The sequence below is a fragment of the Ranitomeya variabilis genome, chromosome 2 (assembly GCF_051348905.1).
Source record: "Ranitomeya variabilis isolate aRanVar5 chromosome 2, aRanVar5.hap1, whole genome shotgun sequence".
In the NCBI taxonomy this organism is placed as follows: domain Eukaryota; kingdom Metazoa; phylum Chordata; class Amphibia; order Anura; family Dendrobatidae; genus Ranitomeya; species Ranitomeya variabilis.
The window spans coordinates 654,476,656-654,496,784 of record NC_135233.1 but is presented as its reverse complement, the minus strand read 5'-3'; the positions used below and the strand labels follow the sequence as shown (position 1 = coordinate 654,496,784).

The following is a 20,129-nucleotide window of genomic DNA, read 5'->3' as shown; positions in this document are numbered from 1 at the left end:
ACAGGAAGAAGCCGGGGCGCCAGACAGCCCCTCCCTGGCCCTGCCAACCCCCTCCTTGGACCGCCGCATCATCAGGCGACCCGCTGGCGCCCCCCTGTCGGCTGCGCCCGGGGCACATGCCCTGGCTGCCCCCCCTGGATACGCCACTGGTTGCTTTTATACATACAAGATGGCTGGGAGACACCTTGCAGAGAATCACATTAACTAAATGCCTCCCAGCTGTTAGCTGGGGGCATTTTATCATGTGCGCGCACTGCCCCTTAAAGGCAGAGGAGTGCACGCACTAAGCGTGCCACTGGAGCAGAGTGCGGCATGCACAGAAGAGGAGAAGGCAGCTCTGGAGGGGAGCCTGGGCAATGAGTAAGCCTGCGTCCCCCCATGGTGGGAGGTGGGGAACCATGCAGAAGTGCCGGCAGACGTTACAAGATCCAGCGTTTAATTGAGTTTTAGTTTGTTTAGGTTCAACATGTTTCAGAATATTGAGGTTTTTTTAGTCAGTAACAAAAAAATGCATCTATCCATAAACTTACATACAAACTTTCATTCATATTGATATATGTCAGTTGTATTTGAAAAAGGGGTACCATATATACTTGAGTATAAGCCAAGTTTTTCAGCACATTTTTTGTGTGCTGAAAATGCCCCCCTCAACTTATACTCAAGTGAGGGTCCCAGAAGATGGAGGGGGAGCGGCAGCAGCGGAGCAGCGAGTCACAGGAAGCAGGAGCCGGTGGCTGCATCCAACTCCTGTGCCAGCTGCTACAGAGAAATCAATATTCACTACGGTGGCAATGAATATTCATTTCTCTGTAATAACGCGAACAGTGACAGCCGCAGCCGCCAACTTCCAGCAGTGGCCAGGCGATCACGTGTCCCGATATTTAAGAGAAATGAATTATTCACTTCTCTCCACTCCCATGTGCATTGAGGGAAGTGAATATTCATTCCCTTAAGTAGCGGGAACACGTGATCGCCCGGCCACTGCAGCTGCTGGTGCTGGAACAAGTTGCGAGGGAGCGCAGGGACGGTAAGTAGGATTTTTTTAATGCTTTTCTGATGTGGGCCATACATAATGTGATAGGGATCTGGGGACCATTAATACAAGGATAGGAATGAGGAAATATGCATACCAGGATGGAGATGAGGAACCATGCATGCAAGGATAGGGATGAGGAATCATGCATACCAGGATACGATGAGATGGCCATGCATACAGGGATGGGAATGAGGGGACCATGCATACAAGGATGGGGATGAGGAGGTCATGCATACCAGGATAGGGATGAGATGGCCATGCATGCAAGGATAGGGATGAGGAACCATGCATACCAGGATTGGGATGAGATGGCCATGTATACAAGGATGGGGATTAGGGGACCATACATACAATGATGGACATGAGGAGGCCAGGCATACCAGGATGAAGAGATAATGCATACCAGGATGGTGGATGAGTAGAACATGCGTCCAAGGATGGGGATGAGGAAGCCATGCATACCAGGATGGGGATGAGAAGGCCATGCATACAAGGATGGGGTTGAGGGGACCATGCATACAAGGATGGGGATGAGGAGGCCATCATACCAGGATGGGGATGAGGCGGCTATGCATACCAGAATAGGGATGAGGGAGCTATGCATACAAGGATTGGGATGAGGGGGCTATGCATACAAGGATGGGGATGAGAAGGCTATGCATACAAGAATGGGGATGATTTGCCATGCATACTAGGGTAGGGATTAGTGAGCCATGCATACCAGGATAGGGATGAGGGGGCTATGCATTCAAGGATGGGGATGAGGGGGTTATGCATACAAGGATGGGGATGAGGGGGCTGTGCTTACAAGGATGGAGATGAGGAGGCCATGCATACCAGGATAGGGATGAGGAGCCATGCATACCAGGATAGGGATGAAGAGGCTGTATATACCTGGCTTATACTCGAGTCAACACGTTTTCCCAGTTTTTCGTGGTAAAATTAGGTGCCTTGGCTTATACTTGGGTTGGCTTTTTCTCGAGTATATATGGTATATGCTGAGATTTTATTAACACAAAACGAACACAGTATTAGAGCCCCTCACAACTGCCCAATCATAGAACCGTGGCTCCCATAGCCTCACATTCACAGTATGATTCACAGAATCAGGTTCCCAATATCCCCCCCACAAAGACTTACAATAAAAAATAAAGCTACTAACCTAGTCCGGCTCCCCAGAGGCTCCGCACAGCAAATAGGTACAATACTCAGCAAAGTTTTAAACAAAGTGTGGCCCTCGGCAAAACTTAAAAGTGGATCCCCAATGCTAACATTGAGTAATCACACAGAAATATTTAGGCTACATTTAAATGAGCTAATTCCAGACCCTTAACCCCTTCATGACCCCAGCTTTTTTTGATTCTACAGGTCATTACGAGTTTAGACATCAAACATGTCTAGGTTATTTTTTTTTATCTAAGTGGTAAAAAAAATTCCAAATTTTGCTAAAAAAAAAATAAAAATTGGGCAATTTTCCGATACCCGTAGCGTCTCCATTTTTCGTGATCTCGGGTTGGGTTAGGGTTTATTTTTTGCGTGTCGCGCTGTCATTTTTAATGATACCATTTTGGTGCAGATATGTTCTTTTGATCGCCCGTTATTGCATTTTAATGCAATGTCGCGGCGACCAAAAAACATTCTGGTGTTTCAAATTTTTTTCTCATTACGCTGTTTAGCGATCAGGTTAATCCTTTTTTTATTGATTAGATCAGGCGATTCTGAATGCAGCGATACCAAATATGTGTATATTTGATTTTTTTTATTGTTTTATTTTGAATGGGGTGAAAAGGGGGTGATTTAAACTTTCATTTTTGTCATTTTTTTCACATTTTTTAAAACTTTTTTTTTTACTTTTCCAATGCTTCAATAGTCTCCATAGGAGGCTAGAGGCTGGCATAGCCTGATCGGCTCTGCTACATAGGAGCGATGCTCAGATCACTCCTATGTAGTAAAATTGCTGCATTGCTATGAGTGACGACCACAGGGTGGTGCTCACAGAAATCCGGCATCAACAACCATAGAGGTCTTTAATAGACCTCTGGTTGTCATGCCGACGCATCGCTGACCCCCGATCACGTGACGGGAGTCAGCGATGCACGCATTTCCGGCCCGATAGCCAGAAGCGCTAGTTAAATGCCGCTGTCAACGTTTGACAGTGGCATTTAACTAGTTAATAGCGGCGGGTGGATCACAATTCCACCCGACGCTATTGCGGGCACATGTCAGCTGTACAAAACAGCTGACATGTCCTGGCTTTGATGCGGGCTCACCCGCCTGCATCAAAGCGGGGGTTATGACCTCGCTCGTACTGTCCTGTCCGAGGTCAGAAAGGAGTAAAACAAGCGCACACTGTATGTTACTCTTTGCAAGTTACACATGCTACATGGCCTTTGGTGTAAAAAATCTGCATAAGTAAGCATATGCTAAATAGTTGCAAGTCAAATTTATGTGATGTAGCCAAGATGATTGTCTAAAAAATGATGGTAGTCTCATGTTTGAAGGAGTAGTGGTTGGTGAGATATGGAAAGTCAAAGCTTCAAAACATTGTTCCCCTTTTGCTCGTCAGTGTACGATAAAACCATGTCAGAAGATGTTCCTCTGGGCAGTGATAATCATTCAATGCTTCTTTGTGTTTTATTCTTGATTTCAGCTAAATATATTTTAGAGCATTTTGCTCACATAAATTATTTGGGCAGCACGGTGGCGCAGTGGATAGCACAGCAGCCTTGCAGCGCTGGAGTCCTGGGTTCAAGCCCCACTAAGGACAACATCTGTAAAGAGTTTGTATGTTTTCCCCGTGTTTGCGTGGGTTTCCTCCGGGTACTCCGGTTTCCTCCCACATTCCAAAGACATACTGATAGGGAATTTAGATTGTGAGCCCCAACGGGGACAGCGACGATAATGTGTGCAAACTGTAACTGTAATATGTTAGCGCTATATAAAAAAAAAAATAAAGAAAAGAAAGATTACTTGACATAACCATCCTGTATGCTTCAAAATGACCAGTAGAGCTAACAGGTATAATAGCCCCTGGCCAGCTCGCCCTATGGTGTTACTGCTAGACCTCATTTTTTGCTTTAATGTTACAATCAACTATGTCCTCTTACAACTTTATGGTACATGCAAATTGCTTTTTTAAAAAAAGAAGTGCTTCCTATTTTATTTAGAGGAATCATAGAAATCTTTATCTCCTGTGTTTCCTCAGGGAGTTGTGAAGCTTCCTGTAATTATTCTGTGTTTCCACCTGTCCTGTCATGTGAGCAGTTTGGTTCTTGGGTCTTAAGAAAGCACTAGAAAAAACATTATTAATGAAGTTAAAGGGACGCATGCCTTTGTGTTTCTCCTCCATATCAGCTACTGAGTCAGGTCAAAAAAATTACTTATGACACCATAATGTACCCAGACCATGCCCCACTATTGCTCAGCATTACTTCAAACAATACAAGAAAATGTGCATTTAATTGGAAACTTAACAACAATTTAATTTATAATATTGAGTCTCAGAGAGAGTATTAAACATTTTTTCTTACAAAACTGCCTAGAAGATATTTGCGACTCCAGTATCTGGAAGGCACACAAAGCAGTGCTTAGAGACCTCCTTATAGAACCTTGGTCTAGGAAAAAAAAAAAAAGAAAGGGAGAAACTCTCTACCACAAATAATAGAAATAGACCAAGCTCTTTTAAAACAGAAGCACTCCACCCACATAACACTTATCCCAAAAGATGGTAAAGATCCAACTCAATGCGACAGCTACCGACCTATTTCTTTGATCAATAATGACATTAAACTCTATGAAAAAATCTTTGCCTATAGAATTCAGACCTTATTACCTGACTTGATCAACCCGGAGCAGTTGGGCTTTGTAAGAGGTAGCGAGGCCAAAGATAATGTCATCAAAACCCTGAGCATTATTAACTTTACAAAACTTAAAAACATGCAAACTGCCTTTTTATCAACAGATGCTGAAAAGGCATTTGATTGCATCGATTGGGAATTCATGGATAAAATGCTGGGAAAATTTGGCTTCCCTGCTTCTTTCATTGAAAAAACATTGGCTCTTTATTCTAAACCCTCGGCTCGGCTGAAGACTAATAATGAGCTTTCTCCTAGCTTTGGGATAAAAAACAGGATGAGACAGGGCTGCCCTCCCTCCCCCCCTTGTTTGTTTTGGTAATGACAAATTTCCTACAAAAAATAACACAAAACCCCACAATCTAAGGTATAAAATGTGGTGAAAAAGAATAGCTGAATTTGCAGATGATGTCCTCTTCTACCTCACAGACCCATGGAAATCTATCAAACCATTACTCAAAGAAATGCGTATATTTGGTCTTGTATCAAATTTTAAAATAAACTTCTCTAAGTTTCAATTACTAAATATTAACGTAAAGCTGGAGAACGGGACCCTTTTATCCAAAATATCTCCATTCATAAATAATTGTTCCCATATTATGTACTTAAGGACCAAGATCAGCAACTCCATCCTGTCTTTATATTACCTAAATTTTATACCTCTACTCCATAAACTAGAACGTGATATTTTATTGTGGAAGGAAGCGCTTATTTCCTGGTTTTTTAGAATTAATCTAATAAAGATGATCACTCTACCCAAAACACAATATTTTCTTCAGGTTTCGCCTATTGACATCCAACAATCCTTCTTTCAAAAAAGCTAAACTCTAATTTCAAAATGTATCTGGCAAAATAAAGGTTTTAGAATTAAATATTCCACACTAATAAACAGAAGACATAAAGGGTTGAATGGGACTTCCGAACTTTAAAAAATATAGACTAGCTACGCACCTGGCTAGAACCAGGGAGTGGCAAATATTCCCATCTAGAAAGCTCTGGGTTGACATAGAACTCAGCTCTCTTAATAGAAATATTAATCAATATCTTTCGCCAACACTGCATAATTGTACTGTGCATACAATACTTGTCTTCTTTATAATATCTTTTTAAACTTCTGTAAACGCTGTCTACTTTTTTGGAGTAAAATATATAAAATTGCTAGCTTTGTCTCTCCTTACTCTATAACGTACTGTCATGTCCTCTGAAGTGAATTACGCTACTAATTTGGGTGGGCCCCGGAACCATTAATAATTAAGAAATTGGAGCTGGTGGCAGCGGATTTGTCCTGTGTGTTTGGGAGGCTTTGTAGCGACTGGCGGCATTGATATTGTTCCCGCCTGAGTGGGAATACTTATATCGCCCTCGCTGCAGTGTGCCCATTAGCCACTGCAAAGTAAGGCAGCCTTCCTGGTGACTAATTATCCTAGGCGCAGTACCCTGTCTGACCTGAGGGTAAGGGGGCCCCCAGAGAGCTGCAAGTTTCAAACCGGAACTGGGAAGTGGGATATAGATAAATCCCCTTCAGAAAGGAACCAGGGGCAACCAAACAACCCCAGTTCATGACAAATTGATGTGAATGGTGGAGAAGATAAAGGTATCCTCCCGTGAACCGTGACACAGACTCACAAGGAAATATGAACAGGAGTAACAAAAAGTACCAAACATACAAATATACACACACATATAACAGAAGTATGCAACGGGGATTGGAGGATGGGGTTAAACCAAAGAGGGAGAAGAAAAGGAATTATCACACACTCAAAACCTAGCAACAGTCACAGATAAATCCACCAACCGCCTACTCAAATTACCACCAGAAACAACCTCCAGTCATGTAGCAAAAGCTATCTCTGACAATGAGTGTTTAGCTAGGACTCAGTTTATATAGGAGATGGGAGTGGCTAACAGTGCACAGCTGAGAGCCTTAGCTCCAGGAGCTCTCAACTGAGCAGATTAACTTCTGCACTGCCCAAAGAAATTTACAGTGTTTAAAACTAAGGAGAAGTGCTTCTAACCAGTGAAGGATTAGGAGAAATATGATACTGCAGTCTTCTGCCTCTTCTCTGTTTTGGTAAACCCATGACATGTAGATGTTAAGATGTAGATGTTAAGATGTGGTAAAGTGAACAAACATTTGAAAAAGCATAAACCCTCCAGTTATGCTTGTCTGAACTCAGAACTCTCAGTGAAGAATTAGAACAATGTACAGATGCTAAACCTACAACATAATGCACAACTCAAAAATTATATTCAACAAAGTTCCTTTATTATTAATCATAAAAAGTATCATGTAACATGTATAAAAGGGAAAACAAAACACAAAAACAGGTGGAAAATATTTATAATATATATATAATGTCATTATTACTGTATTTTATTAGCTGTATTGACTGGTGGTGTTAATAATAATTGTTTGAGCACTAATACAATGCACTTTATTATGCACCTATGTACTTTATTGCTGTTATTTATATTGTATACTCTTCTTACCCCTTTAACTTATTTACTTTTTTCACTTCATTGCTTCACACACATTACATGTGGACGGTGATATACGCACAACATACCTCTGTTACGTCACATTCACTGCCGTATCTTTGCGGACTATTTGTTTGCGCTCCAGCTTGGAGCGCACGCCGCTGCTTCTCTCCCCCACGTGATGCGCTCCTTGGAGACGCGTCAGGTGGGTGGAGCTAAGCCCCGGCGTCACCATGCATGGTTGAATTCACGCGGCTATTATCAGCTGTTTACTTCCTTTTCATTATGCATGTAACCACTGATTGGCTTGCTGCCAGTTAAATTCCACTCCACCAGTCTTCTGCTCATTCCCTCGTCAAAGCTCAGGCGAAACGCGCGTCGGGCAGGTGCGGGCTGTCACAGGACCACTCATATGGTTAAGTATTCCACTCCTTTACATAGCTTTTCTACTCTTTAGTTTGTTCTATGGACCTTTGACTTAATAATCACTGTAGTATGCTACTATATGTACAATGACTGTGCAAAGCTATGCTATGTACCATTTGCACTGTGCTGGTGTATAGATAGTCCTATTATGCTGTGATCATATTCCAGGATACACTGTTTATATCATGTTGTCATATGAACGAATTACATTATATTGGTATATTGATAGATATATTCTGTGACACATGAATAAGGAATTTGACACATAACTTTAGCACATAGGTATCCATTTGATAACTCAATTTTTTTTTCTATTCTGTGGATGTAAATATGAGAAACATTGTATACTCATAATTCAACACCTATTAATGCTGTATTTGGATATAATATTGGACTTTATGAGTTACAAAATATACCATCATTGGTCTCTGTGCGGTCCCGCACTTTTTTCCACCTGTTTTTGTGTTTTGTTTTCCCTTTTATACATGTTACATGATACTTTTTATGATTAATAATAAAGGAACTTTGTTGAATATAATTTTTGAGTTGTGCATTATGTTGTAGGTTTAGTTGATTTCTTTAATGCATGCTATATATTTACTTTTGTATATATGTGTATTCATTAATGTACAGATGCTGTAATAAGAGTTTTCAATTATTTACAGGATCTTGATTCTGAAATAAAACGAGTGCTAATGAAACAGAAACTAACTATAGAGAAACAAGAGTAAGTCATTAAATCAGTATATTTAAGTATATTTAACCCATTAAAGGGATTATTCAAGACTGTTATTTTTTTTCTGTGGGGCTAAAAACTAACAATCAACTACCTGCCTATTTTGCCTGCTACTGATTTGTGCCAGCCAGTGATTCTGCAGCATCCACTGATGTCTTGTCTACAGAACAGCTTCTATGTTAACAGGGCGTGATTGCCGACATAATGCTGATTGACAGCCAGCTCCCCACTGCTTAACTTATATAGTATTAAAGGCTTAAAGGTTATCTCCCCAATTTTTTTTTACAAAAAAATGTGTTTCCACATATAATCAATCTAAGTAAAAATTTGAGTAACTTTGTAGATACATAGTGGGAATTTGTAGCTTTGGAGTCTGCAAAATAGGAAATATAGCGCTGTTCTATACTACAGCCTGTAACTCTGTATCAGCACAAGATAAGTAATGCAATTTATGTACAAAGTTACTCAACTTCTGTTGTAGAATAACTTCAATGATTTTAGTTCTACGATAATAATGTGTAAGGTGTGTAGAATACTGCACTAAGGTAGACATAACTTAAAATGCTGAAACTGTGCAATTGTTACTATGTTTGTGAAGGTGTTTCACAGTATACTCGACGAGTATTGAAAACTAACCAATATCACTGCATTTATAGCAACTCTGTAAATGCTGTATTTACTGTATATACAGTATATTTCAAAATGAATAAAATTGGATGAGCATTTGAGAGACTCAGAATTATACAGTTTGACTCCTCTACTGACCGACATAATTCTGCAGATTAATTTTGACAACCTTACAGCTTATTTCTATCCTTACTTATGTAATCATCTTACGGTATATGTAACAAGATAAAAAAAGAAAACAGACCCTATGCACTAGCACTTTATTCCTGCACTTATCGATGTCTAGTATTGAATGCTATATTTGCATTGTTCCATTTTTTCCAAGCATACATTTAGTATTTTATTTTGCAATTTTTTTTTTATTTTTGGTGTGATATTACGCATTATACATATTTTTTCATACTTTATTTTTTAACACCATATATTTTTTCTTTTGTTCACTAATTCTATTAGCATTTGCTATTTGAGTTTTTTATGTATGTACACTTCATATGTGGATGTGCGTCCTTGAAATTTTTTATATTTTTTATACAACTTCTTGTAATCTGGTATTGTCCTTACACATTTTGTCCCATTATTATCTCTGATTTTAAACTTTATGTAAGCAATACAAATATTTTTTAGACTTTTTGGTTGGGTTTCCTTCTTTTTTATCTTGTTTGGCAATTCCTGATTGTCCGTGACCGTGACTTGTTTCATATTGTCCTATGTCTATGGTAGCTATATTTTATTGGTTATTTATTTGAAATTGATAATTTTTATACTGTTTTATTTTGCTCCCATTTGCATGCCTTTGACTTCATTACTATATGTGACAGCTTGGATGTTCATGTCTAAAGACTCAAGGCTGCCATGCACATTGCACAAGGTTGTCCAACTTGGAAATATCATAAGGACTGACCATACTATGAGATTGGAGGTTTTCATTCTTTACTGACAGAAGGATTGGGCAAGGTAACCCCTTAATGACTGCCGATACACATTAAAATGGCGGTTGTCAATGGGCCTTATTGCCATTTTAAAACGGAGATTGGGAATAAGGGTATAGCACTCCCAGCATTGGAAATTGTCTGGGTTTTCAGCTACCAGGGGAAGCTGAGACACTGGAGAACAAGTTCAGGGCCGCTTTTTCTGGTCCCCAATCACGTGATTATTGTTATTCAATGAATAGCGGCGATCACTTAAACAAAAAGTGTGACCGCTATTAGAAACATTTCTCTCTCTTCTGACAAGATATACATGTTAGAGGAGAGAGAAATGAAGTCCCCAAGCCCCTCCATTACCTCCACCACCCCCTGTCCCTCCAGCGCCATCCCCGGCCCCCCGCTAACACTTCCTGGAAAAACAATGGCGGGTGCATGCTCAGTGATCAAAAGCCAATAATTACTATGTCATTCCCCTCGTGTCATCCCCATAGTCGGATTACATTATTTTATAATTTTCATTTATTTCATTTTTTTGCCATTAGGGTTGGAATTAGGTTAGCCTAGGGTCAAGGTTAGGGTTAGGCTAGTGTTGGGGTTGGGGTTTAGCATTGGGGTTAGGGTTTTTCCAAAGTAAAAAAAAAAGTGATGACGATATAACGACTTGTTTGAATGCAAGTGCTCGCTGTCACTTTTTGTCTCCTGTGGATTAGAGATGGGCAGACCCCTGGATGTTCGGGTCCAGTGGGTTCAGCCAAAGAGTTAAAAAAAAGTTTGGGTTCTGGTGCCATAGCAGTACCCGGATCCGAACCCGGACTCTATTTACTTGAATGGTGAATTGGGGCCCGAACATCCTGTGTTTGCCACACTGTCATGTGCATGACAGTGGGGCAAACACTGCTTCTGATCAGTGGAAAAATCATTACTCAAATGACAGCGTGAGCATGCAGCTGTGATCGGTGGTTGCAAGGCTGCAACCCTCAGCTGTCTGCATTAGGACACCGTTCTCTCTTGGTTCTCCTCCTATCTCACTGACCGATCCTTCACTGTTTGTTTTGCTGGTTCCTCCTCCTCTCACCTTCCCCTTACTGTTGGGGTTCCTCAAGGATCAGTCCTAGGCCCCCTCCTCTTCTCTTTGTATACTGCCCCTATTGGACAAACAATCAGTAGATTTGGTTTCCAGTACCATCTCTATGCTGACGACACCCAATTATATACCTCTTCTCCTGTTATCACGCCGACCTTTTTAGAAAACACCAGTAATTGTCTTACCGCTGTCTCTAACATCATGTCCTCCCTCTATCTGAAACTGAACCTGTCAAAAACTGAACTCCTCGTGTTCTCTCCCTCTACAAACCTACCTTTGCCCGACATTGCCATCTCTGTGTGCGGTTCCACCATTACTCCAAAGCAACATGCCCGCTGCCTTGGAGTCATCCTTGATTCCGAGCTTTCATTCACCCCCCACATCCGATCACTGGCTCGCTCTTCTTATCTGCATCTCAAAAACATTTCCAGAATTCGCCCTTTTCTTACTTTCGACTCTGCAAAAACTCTTACTGTCTCACTTATTCATTCTCGTCTGGACTATTGTAACTCTCTACTAATTGGCCTACCTTTTACCAGACTCTCCCCGCTCCAATCTGTCCTGAATGCTGCTGCCAGGATCATATTCCTCGCCAACCGTTACACCGATGCCTCTACCTTGTGCCAGTCATTACACTGGCTACCCATCCAATCCAGAATCCAGTACAAAACTACTACCCTCATCCACAAAGCACTCCATGGCTCAGCACCACCCTACATCTCCTCTCTGGTCTCAGTCTACCAACCTACCCGTGCCCTCCGCTCTGCTAATGACCTCAGGTTAGCATCCTCAATAATCAGAACCTCCCACTCCCGTCTCCAAGACTTTACACGTGCGGCGCCGATTCTTTGGAATGCACTACCTAGGTTAATACAATTAATCCCCAATCCCCACAGTTTTAAGCGTGCACTAAAAACTCATTTGTTCAGATTGGCCTACCACCTCAACGCATTAACCTAACTATCCCTGTGTGGCCTATTAATAAAAAACAACAACATAATCACGTTCCTCCATCATGTTCTCATACACTTTATGCAGTTAATAGCCTCTGTGTCTGTACTGTTACATACTTAGGCAGTTAACTGGTTCATGCAGCTTTACATGAACACCCGAGCCTTACACTATGGCTGGTCCAAATAACTAAAGCAATTGTTACCATCCACCTCTCGTGTCTCCCCTTTTCCTCATAGATTGTAAGCTTGCGAGCAGCAGGGCCCTCATTCCTCCTGGTATCTGTTTTGAACTGTGATTTCTGTTATGCTGTAATGTCTGTTGTCTGTATAAGTCCCCTCTATAAGTTGTAAAGTGCTGCGGAATATGTTGGCGCTATATAAATAAAATTATTATTATTATTATTATTATTAGCAAGGCTGACTATCAAGAATAGAGGGGTACTCTGTTTAATTCTTTAAATAAATAATTTTAAAAGCAGCATGGGGTCCCCCCTGGCTTGCTAAAGCAGACAACTGGGATCTGGTATTTTCAGGCTGTTAAGGGGTCATGGATATTGCACCCCCCAGCCTAAAAATAGAAGCCCGCAGTCGCCAAGAAAAGACATATCTATTATATGTGCCAATTCTGGCGCTTTGCCTGGCTCTTCCCACTAGCCCTGTAGTGGTGGCAAGTGAGTTATATTTGTGGGACTGATGTCACTTTTGTATTGTCCATTGACATCAAGCCCACGGACTAGTAATGATCAGTCACCTATCCATTACTAATCCTATAGTTATATTGTAAATATGCAAACAGCAAGAATAAAGTCAACACACTTTTCATTTTTTTATTTAAAAATAACAGTTATTCTCACTTAACTCCCATTCCATTGAATCCCTCGTCTCCTGAAATAAAACAAAAATAAAAAAACAACATCCCCATGTCTGGGGATTACTAGTTTTCAACCTGGACGGTGCCAAGAGGTGACCATCCAGGCTAAGAACCACTGATGAATGAGCTGCTGTGAGCACAGCATCAGTGAGCAGCAGTGACCTCATTGAGGTTACCGCAGGTCACTGAGGCTGCATTCCCAGCCGGGCCAATGAACTGCAGTGACATCCCTCCAGTTAGATCACTGCTGGCACAGTGAGAAAGTCTCACAGTACAGAGGTGAGTTCACCGCAGTGAAATTCTCTCGGTGAACTGCGGTGTACTCACCTCTGCACTGTAAGACTTTTTTTTCACAGTACCAGCGGTGATCTCACCGGAGGAAGGTCACTACAGTTCATTGGATTAAAGCCATCACCAGAGAAGTGGAGCTAGGATACATATACAATACCTGTTAACAAAATCTAGCAAGTTTTGTTCAGTCAACAAGTATCAAAACTATATGGCACCTTAATGGTGGCAATGTTTGGTTCAACAAGATGGTTGAAAAATTCTACACTATATCATAACCACTTAAAAGAGGCCAATTTCTATTTTGTCTATGTACAGTGATGAATATAAGTATTTGATACACTGCTGATTTTGCAGGTTTTCCCACCTACAAAGAATGGAGAAGTCTGTAATTTGTATTTTAGTTACACTTCACTTGTGAGAGACAGAATCTAAAAATAAAAACCAGAAAATCACATTGCATGATTTTTAAATAATTAAATTGAATTTTATTACATGAAATAATTATTTGATACAATAGGAAAAGATAACTTAATATTTTGGTACATAAACCTTTGTTTGCAATTACAGAGGTCAGATATTTCCTGTAGTACTTGACTATGTTTGCACACACTGCAGCAGGGATTTTTTCCCACTCCACCATACAGATCTTCTCCCAGATTTTTCAGCTTTAAGGGCTGTCGCCGGGCAACATTGAGTTTCAGCTCCCTCCAAACATTTTGGTTCAGGTCTGGAGACAGGCTATGCCACTCTATGACCCTGAAATGCTTCTTATGGAGCCACTCCTTAGTTGCCCTCGCTCTGTGTTTCGGGTCATTGTCATGCTGGAACACCCAGCCACGACCCATCTTCAATTCTCTCCCGATTCATGATCCCATCCATCCACCCTTTAATATAGTGCAGTCATCCTGTCCCCTTTGCAGTAAAGCACCCCAAAAGTATAATGTTTCCCCAACTATGCTTCATGGTTGGTACAGTATTCTTAGGGTTGTACTCATCCTTATTCTTCAAACATGGCGAGTTGATATCAAAAAGTTATATTTTGGTCTCATCTGACCACATGACCTTCTCCCATGCCTCCTCTAGATCATCCAGATGGTCACTGGAGAACTTCAAATGGACCTGGACTTGTGCTTGCGTGAGCAGGGGCAGCCTGCGTGTTCTTCAGGATTTTAATCCATGACAGCTGAGTGTTTTACTAACGGTCATGTTTGAGACTGTGGTCCCAGCTTTCTTCAGGTCATTGACCAAGTCCTCCCATGTAGTTCTGGGCTGATCCTTGACTTTTCTCAGAATTATCTTTACCCCACTAGACAATTTTGCATGGAGCTCCAGACAGAGGAAGATTGAGTAAGCATGTGTTTCTTCCCTTTTCTAATACCATATATACTCAAGTTTAAACTGAGATTTTCAGCCCATTTTTTTAGGCTAAAAGTGCCCCTCTCAGCTTATACTTGAATCATTGTCCCAGGGGTTCGGCGGGGGAGTGGCGGCTGTCACATCATACTCACCTGCTCCCGGCGCTGTCTCTGCTTCTCAGATTGCCTCTGGCGCCGGCAGCTTGTTCCTCTGTTCAGCGGTCACATGGTACCGCTCATTAAAGTAATGAATATGGACGCCACTCCACTCCCATATAGGGGTGGAGCGCATATTCATTACTTTAATCAGTGGTACCATGTGACCGCTGAACAGAGGAGCAAGCTGTTGGCGCCAGAGACCATCGCATCGGAGAAGCAGGGACTGTGCCAGGAGGGGGTGAGTATGACGAGGGAGGGTGAGCCATGCTATATTCACCTGTCCCCGTTCCATCACCGGGGTCCATCTTCCGCGTCCTCTGGCTGTGACGTTCTGGGCAGAGGGCACGATGACGTGTTTAGTGCGCACCCTCTGCCTGAACAGTCACTGCAGAGACCCGGAAGACAGTGGCGTGCAGCGGTGGAATGGGGACAGGTGAATATCGTAAGTGCCGCGGGCCTGAGCGACGAGAGGTGAGTATGTCATTTTTTTTAATCACAGCAGCAGCAGCATATGGGGCATAATATGCTATGGAGCATCTTATGGGGCCATCAAGCTTTGTGCAGCATTATATGGGGCATAATATTCTATGGAGCATCTTATGGGGCCATCAACCTTTGTGCAGCATTTAATGGGGCATAATATTCTATGGAGCATCTTATGGGGCCATCAACCTTTGTGCAGCATTATATGGGGCATAATCTATGGATCATCTTATGGGGCCATCAACCTTTGTGCAGCATTATATGGGGCATAATATTCTATGGAGCATCTTATGTGGCCATCAACCTTTGTGCAGCATTATATGGGGCATAATATTCTATGGAGCATCTTATGGGGCCCATCATGAACTGTATGGAGCATTATAAGGGGCTCCTGATTCAATATGGATATTCAAAACAAAAACACTTAACCTACTGATGTCTCAATTAATTTTACTTTTATTGGTGTCTCTCACCTAGCCAAATCACCAGAGCCTCTCACCTAGCCAAATCAGTTCTCATGCTTCGCCCTGACGAGGGCCAACAGCCCGAAACACCGTGTCTGCGAATTGAGATACTGATTTGGCTTTTATCCTAAGTCATATTGCACGACTTGTTAAAGGGTTGATTGTGACTTGTAGGATCGCTACTTCCAACAGGTGGCGCTATAGAGTTTAAGTCCTCTTTTTCTCAGAAGAGGCAGTTTGAATATTTTTATTTTTGAAATTTACCAGTAGCTGCTGTATTTTCCACCCTAGGCTTATACTCGAGTCAATAATCTTTCCCAGTTTTTTGTGGCAAAATTAGGGGTCTCGGCTTATACTCAGGTCAGCTTATACTCGAGTATATACAGTAATTGTGCCAACAGTTGTTGCCTTCTCACCAAGCTGCTTGTCTATTTCCTGCAGTCCATCCCAGCTTTGTGCAGGTCTACTATTTTGTCTCTGATGTCCTTAGACAGCTCTTTGGTCTTGGCCATAGTAGAGAGGTTGGAGTGTGATTGATTGAGTGTGTGGACAGGTGTCTTTTATACAGGTAACAAGTGATATTAATACAGGTAATGAGGGCAGAGCAGGAGGGCTTCTTAAAGAAAATCTAACAGGTCTGTGAAAGCCAGAATTTTTGATGGATGGTAGGTGATCAAATTCTTATTTTGTGCAATAAAATGCACTTTAGTTATTTAAAAATCATACAGTGTGATTTTCTGTTTTTTTTTTTTTTAATTTTCTGTCTCTCCCAGACAACAATTACAGACCTCTCCATTCTTTGTAGATGGGAAAACTTGCAAAATTGGCAGTGTATCAAATATTTTCCCCACTGTATAGTAGTTGATTTAAATTGTTGTTTTTACTTAACTCTATATGAAGGTCATTTTGTTAAACTGTTCTCTTTTCTTACAGAGAGATTAAAATCCTGATGGAGTCCTTCTTAAAACCACTAGATTTATGAAGTGTGCTGCCTTATAAATCCTTATTCATGAAGATTATTGATTTCTGTATTATGTGATATATGTATATATTATACATTTTTTCAATTCTTTTAAAGTTTGTATAAAACTGAGGTTATGTTGTTAATTTAGAAATTGCAGTGATTTAGTTTGTGTTTAGTGACTTTTCCGATTTGTAAATTCCGGTATGTGACTTCCTTTGCCCTTTTATGTGTGAAACATATCCATAGTAGTGTATTTTTGAAAATTTCTGGAATAAAGCTAATTTTCAACAATACTGTGACATTTTGGTGTTGTCACTAGTTGTCTATGTTAACTTACACTTCACAACAGTTGTACTGTGTGAAGTGGAAAAATGTCAATTTTCATTTTCACGGCCAAAAGACTGTGGATGACATATGGGTTCAAAATTCTCACTACAACAGTAGATCAGCTCCTTGGGGGCCTAGTTTAAAAACTGCATCACTTGGGGGTGAGTTTCTGCTTTTTTGGCAGCTCAAAGGCACTCCTAACATGACATGGCATCTGCAATCTATTCCAACAAAAATTGCTCTTCAAAAGGCAAGTTAGACAAATAGTGCTCTTTCTTTCTGAACTCTGCCCTGTGCTCAAACAGTAGGTTTGAGCACATACAGTGGCATGTAAAAGTTTGGGCACGCCTGGTCAAAATTACTGTTATTGTGAAGAGTTAAGCAAGTTGAAGATGAAATAATTTCTAATAGGTCTGAAGATAAAGATGACTCATTTCCTTTGTATTTTAGACAAAAAAAATCTATCTAGATAGATAGATATACACCACTCAAAAAAATAAAGGGAACACTAAAATCCCACATCCTAGATATCACTGAATTAAATATTCCAGATGTAAATCTTTATTCGTTACATAGTGGAATGTGTTGAGAACAATAAAACCTAAAAATGATCAACGTAAATCACAGCTAATATCCCATGGAGGTCTGGAGTTGGAATGATGCTCAAAGTCAAGGTGGAAAATGAAGTTACAGGCTGATCCAACTTCAGTGGAAATGCCTCAAGACAAGGAAATGATGCTCAGTAGTGTGTGTGGCCTCCACGTGCCTGTATGACCTCCCTACATGCCTGGGCCTGCTCCTGATGAGGCGACGGATGGTCTCCTGAGGGATCTCCCAGACCTGGACTAAAGCATCCGCCAACTCCTGGACAATCTGTGGTGCAACAGATGGACCCAGATGTGTTCAATCGGATTCTGGGAAATGGGCGGGCCAGTACATAGCTTCAATGACTTCATCTTGCAGGAACTGCTGACACTCCAGCCACATGAGGTCTGGCATTGTCCTGCATTAGGAGGAACCCAGGGCCAACTGCACCAGCATATGGTCTCACAAGGGGTCTGAGGATCTCATTTTGGTACCTAATGGCAGTCAGGCTACCTCTGTTGAGCACATAGAGGGCTGCGCGGCCCTCCAATGAAATGCCACCCCACACCAACACTGACCCACTGCCAAACTGGTAATGATGAAGGATGCTGCAGGCAGCAGATCGCTCTGCACAGCGTCTCTAGACTCTGTCACGTCTGTCACATGTGCTCAGTGTGAACCTGCTTTCATCTGTGAAGAGCACAGGGCGCCAGTGGCGAATTTGCCGATCCTGGTGTTCTGTGGTAAATGCCAAGCGTCCTGCACGGTGTTGGGCTGTGAGCACAACCCCATCTGTGGACCTCAGGCACTCAGACCATCCTCATAGAGTCTGCTTTTAACCGTTGGTGCAGACGCATGCACATTTGTGGCCTGCTGGAGGTCATTTTGCAGGGCTCTGGCAGTGCTCTTTCTGTTCCTACTTGCACAAAGGCTGAGATAGTGGTCCTGCTGCTGTGTTGTTGCCCTCCTACGGCCCCCTCTATGTCTCCTGGTGTACTGGCCTGTGTCCTGGTAGCGCCTCTAGCTTCTGGACACTATGCTGACAGACACCAAACCTTCCTGTTACAGCTCGCAATGATGTGCCATCCTGGATAAGCTTCACTACCTGAGACACTTGTGTAGGTTGTAGAGTCCATCTCATGCTACCACGAGTGTGAAAGCACAACCAACATTCAAAAGCAGCCAAAAGATCAGCCAGGAAGCATTGGTACTGAGATGTGGTGTGTGGTCCCCACCTGCAGAGCCACTCCTTTATTGAGTGTGTCTTGATAATTGCCAATAATTTCCATCTGTTGTGTATTCCATTTGCACAACAGCATGTGAAATTGATTGTTAAACAGTATTGCTTACTAAGTGTACAGTTTGATTTCACAGAAGTTTGTTTTACTTGGAGTTATATTTTCTTGTTTAAATGTTCCCTTTATTTTTTTGAGCAGTGTAGATTGTCATGTTTTACATGTTAAAAATTACAAAAAGGAAAATGGGTGTCATGATCCGTACCAGGGTTTAATCCTGTCTGCCCTTTTTCCGGGCAGATCATGTCAAGGGTTAACTTTGTCCTGTCTCATTCTGGGTTCAGGTTTGCTATTTAGCTCCTATGCATCCCTCTTGCGGTGTCAGCTATAGTTCTACCTTCGGCGTGTGAACCTGACTCTGGTAGCCCTTGATTTGTCCTGCTGTGATCCCTGACTTGCCCCGTTTGTTGACTCCCTCTGTCTGCCCTTTTCCCAGCGTTCCCTGTTTGTTGGTTTGATTCTCTGGTTTCTGACTTGGCTTGTATTCGGACTTGCTTCTGCCTTCTGACTTTGTCTTATCCGCTCCTGATCACTGCTGAACCTCCTGGCTTGTTCCTGACCACGTGTACTCCTGATCCCTTTAGTACTTCTGCCTCTGTTTTTTGACTCGGCTTGTCTGACCACTCTCTCACCACCTGGTGGCACCTGTGCTGCTGCTCTGTGGTGCTTCTCACTTCCCTCTCAAGCTCCCTCTGGTGGAGGTTGCGCTATATTGCACCGCAGCAGCATGACATTATAGCTGACCCATACATTTAAAGGGATTTCTACATTTTTTTCTCTGCTCTGTTTGCTATGGATCCGCTCCATAACTTGGTGGATCAAATGGACAGTTTGACAGTGATGACACAATGATACTGTTTGTGGAACAGAGGGCCTTGGCCTCATCTCATAACCACATGCAAAGGGAGCTTTCTGACACAGTAAAATCGTTGCAGACTGACTGTAAGCACTCTATCACTGTTGATGTCTCATTGCACTCTCCTGAACCTACAGTCAAGCTCCCAGATACCTTCTCCGGGGAGATTCCATACTTTTAAGGAGAGTTGCAAGCTATTTTTTCTCTTAGACCCCAATCTTCTGGAGATGAGAGTCTGCGGGTGGGGATAATCATTTCCTTACTGTGGGAGGGACCTCAGCTATGGGCTTTCTCTTTACCTGCTTCTGCCCCTGAACGTGTGTCTGTGGACAGATTCTTTGAGGCTTTGGGACTGATTT

At 41.9% G+C, this 20,129-nt stretch overlaps 1 protein-coding gene across 5 annotated transcripts in view; it reads left to right on the top strand.

The window, feature by feature from the left end:
* C2H6orf118 (chromosome 2 C6orf118 homolog) overlaps positions 1-16,993 on the top strand; it is an 85,757-nt gene extending 68,764 nt beyond the window's left edge. For 3 of the 5 annotated variants that reach the window (XM_077289180.1, XM_077289181.1, XM_077289176.1), the window contains exons 9-10: positions 8,460-8,521; positions 16,677-16,978. In XM_077289180.1, coding sequence (XP_077145295.1) covers positions 8,460-8,521; positions 16,677-16,725 — 111 coding nt within the window. In that variant the 3' untranslated portion in view covers positions 16,726-16,978. Of the gene's footprint in view, positions 1-8,459; positions 8,522-9,975; positions 10,023-16,676 lie in introns of those variants that run through there. The other 2 variants (XM_077289178.1, XM_077289177.1) reach the window with 2 other exon arrangements.
* Positions 16,994-20,129: the final 3,136 nt, after the last annotated feature.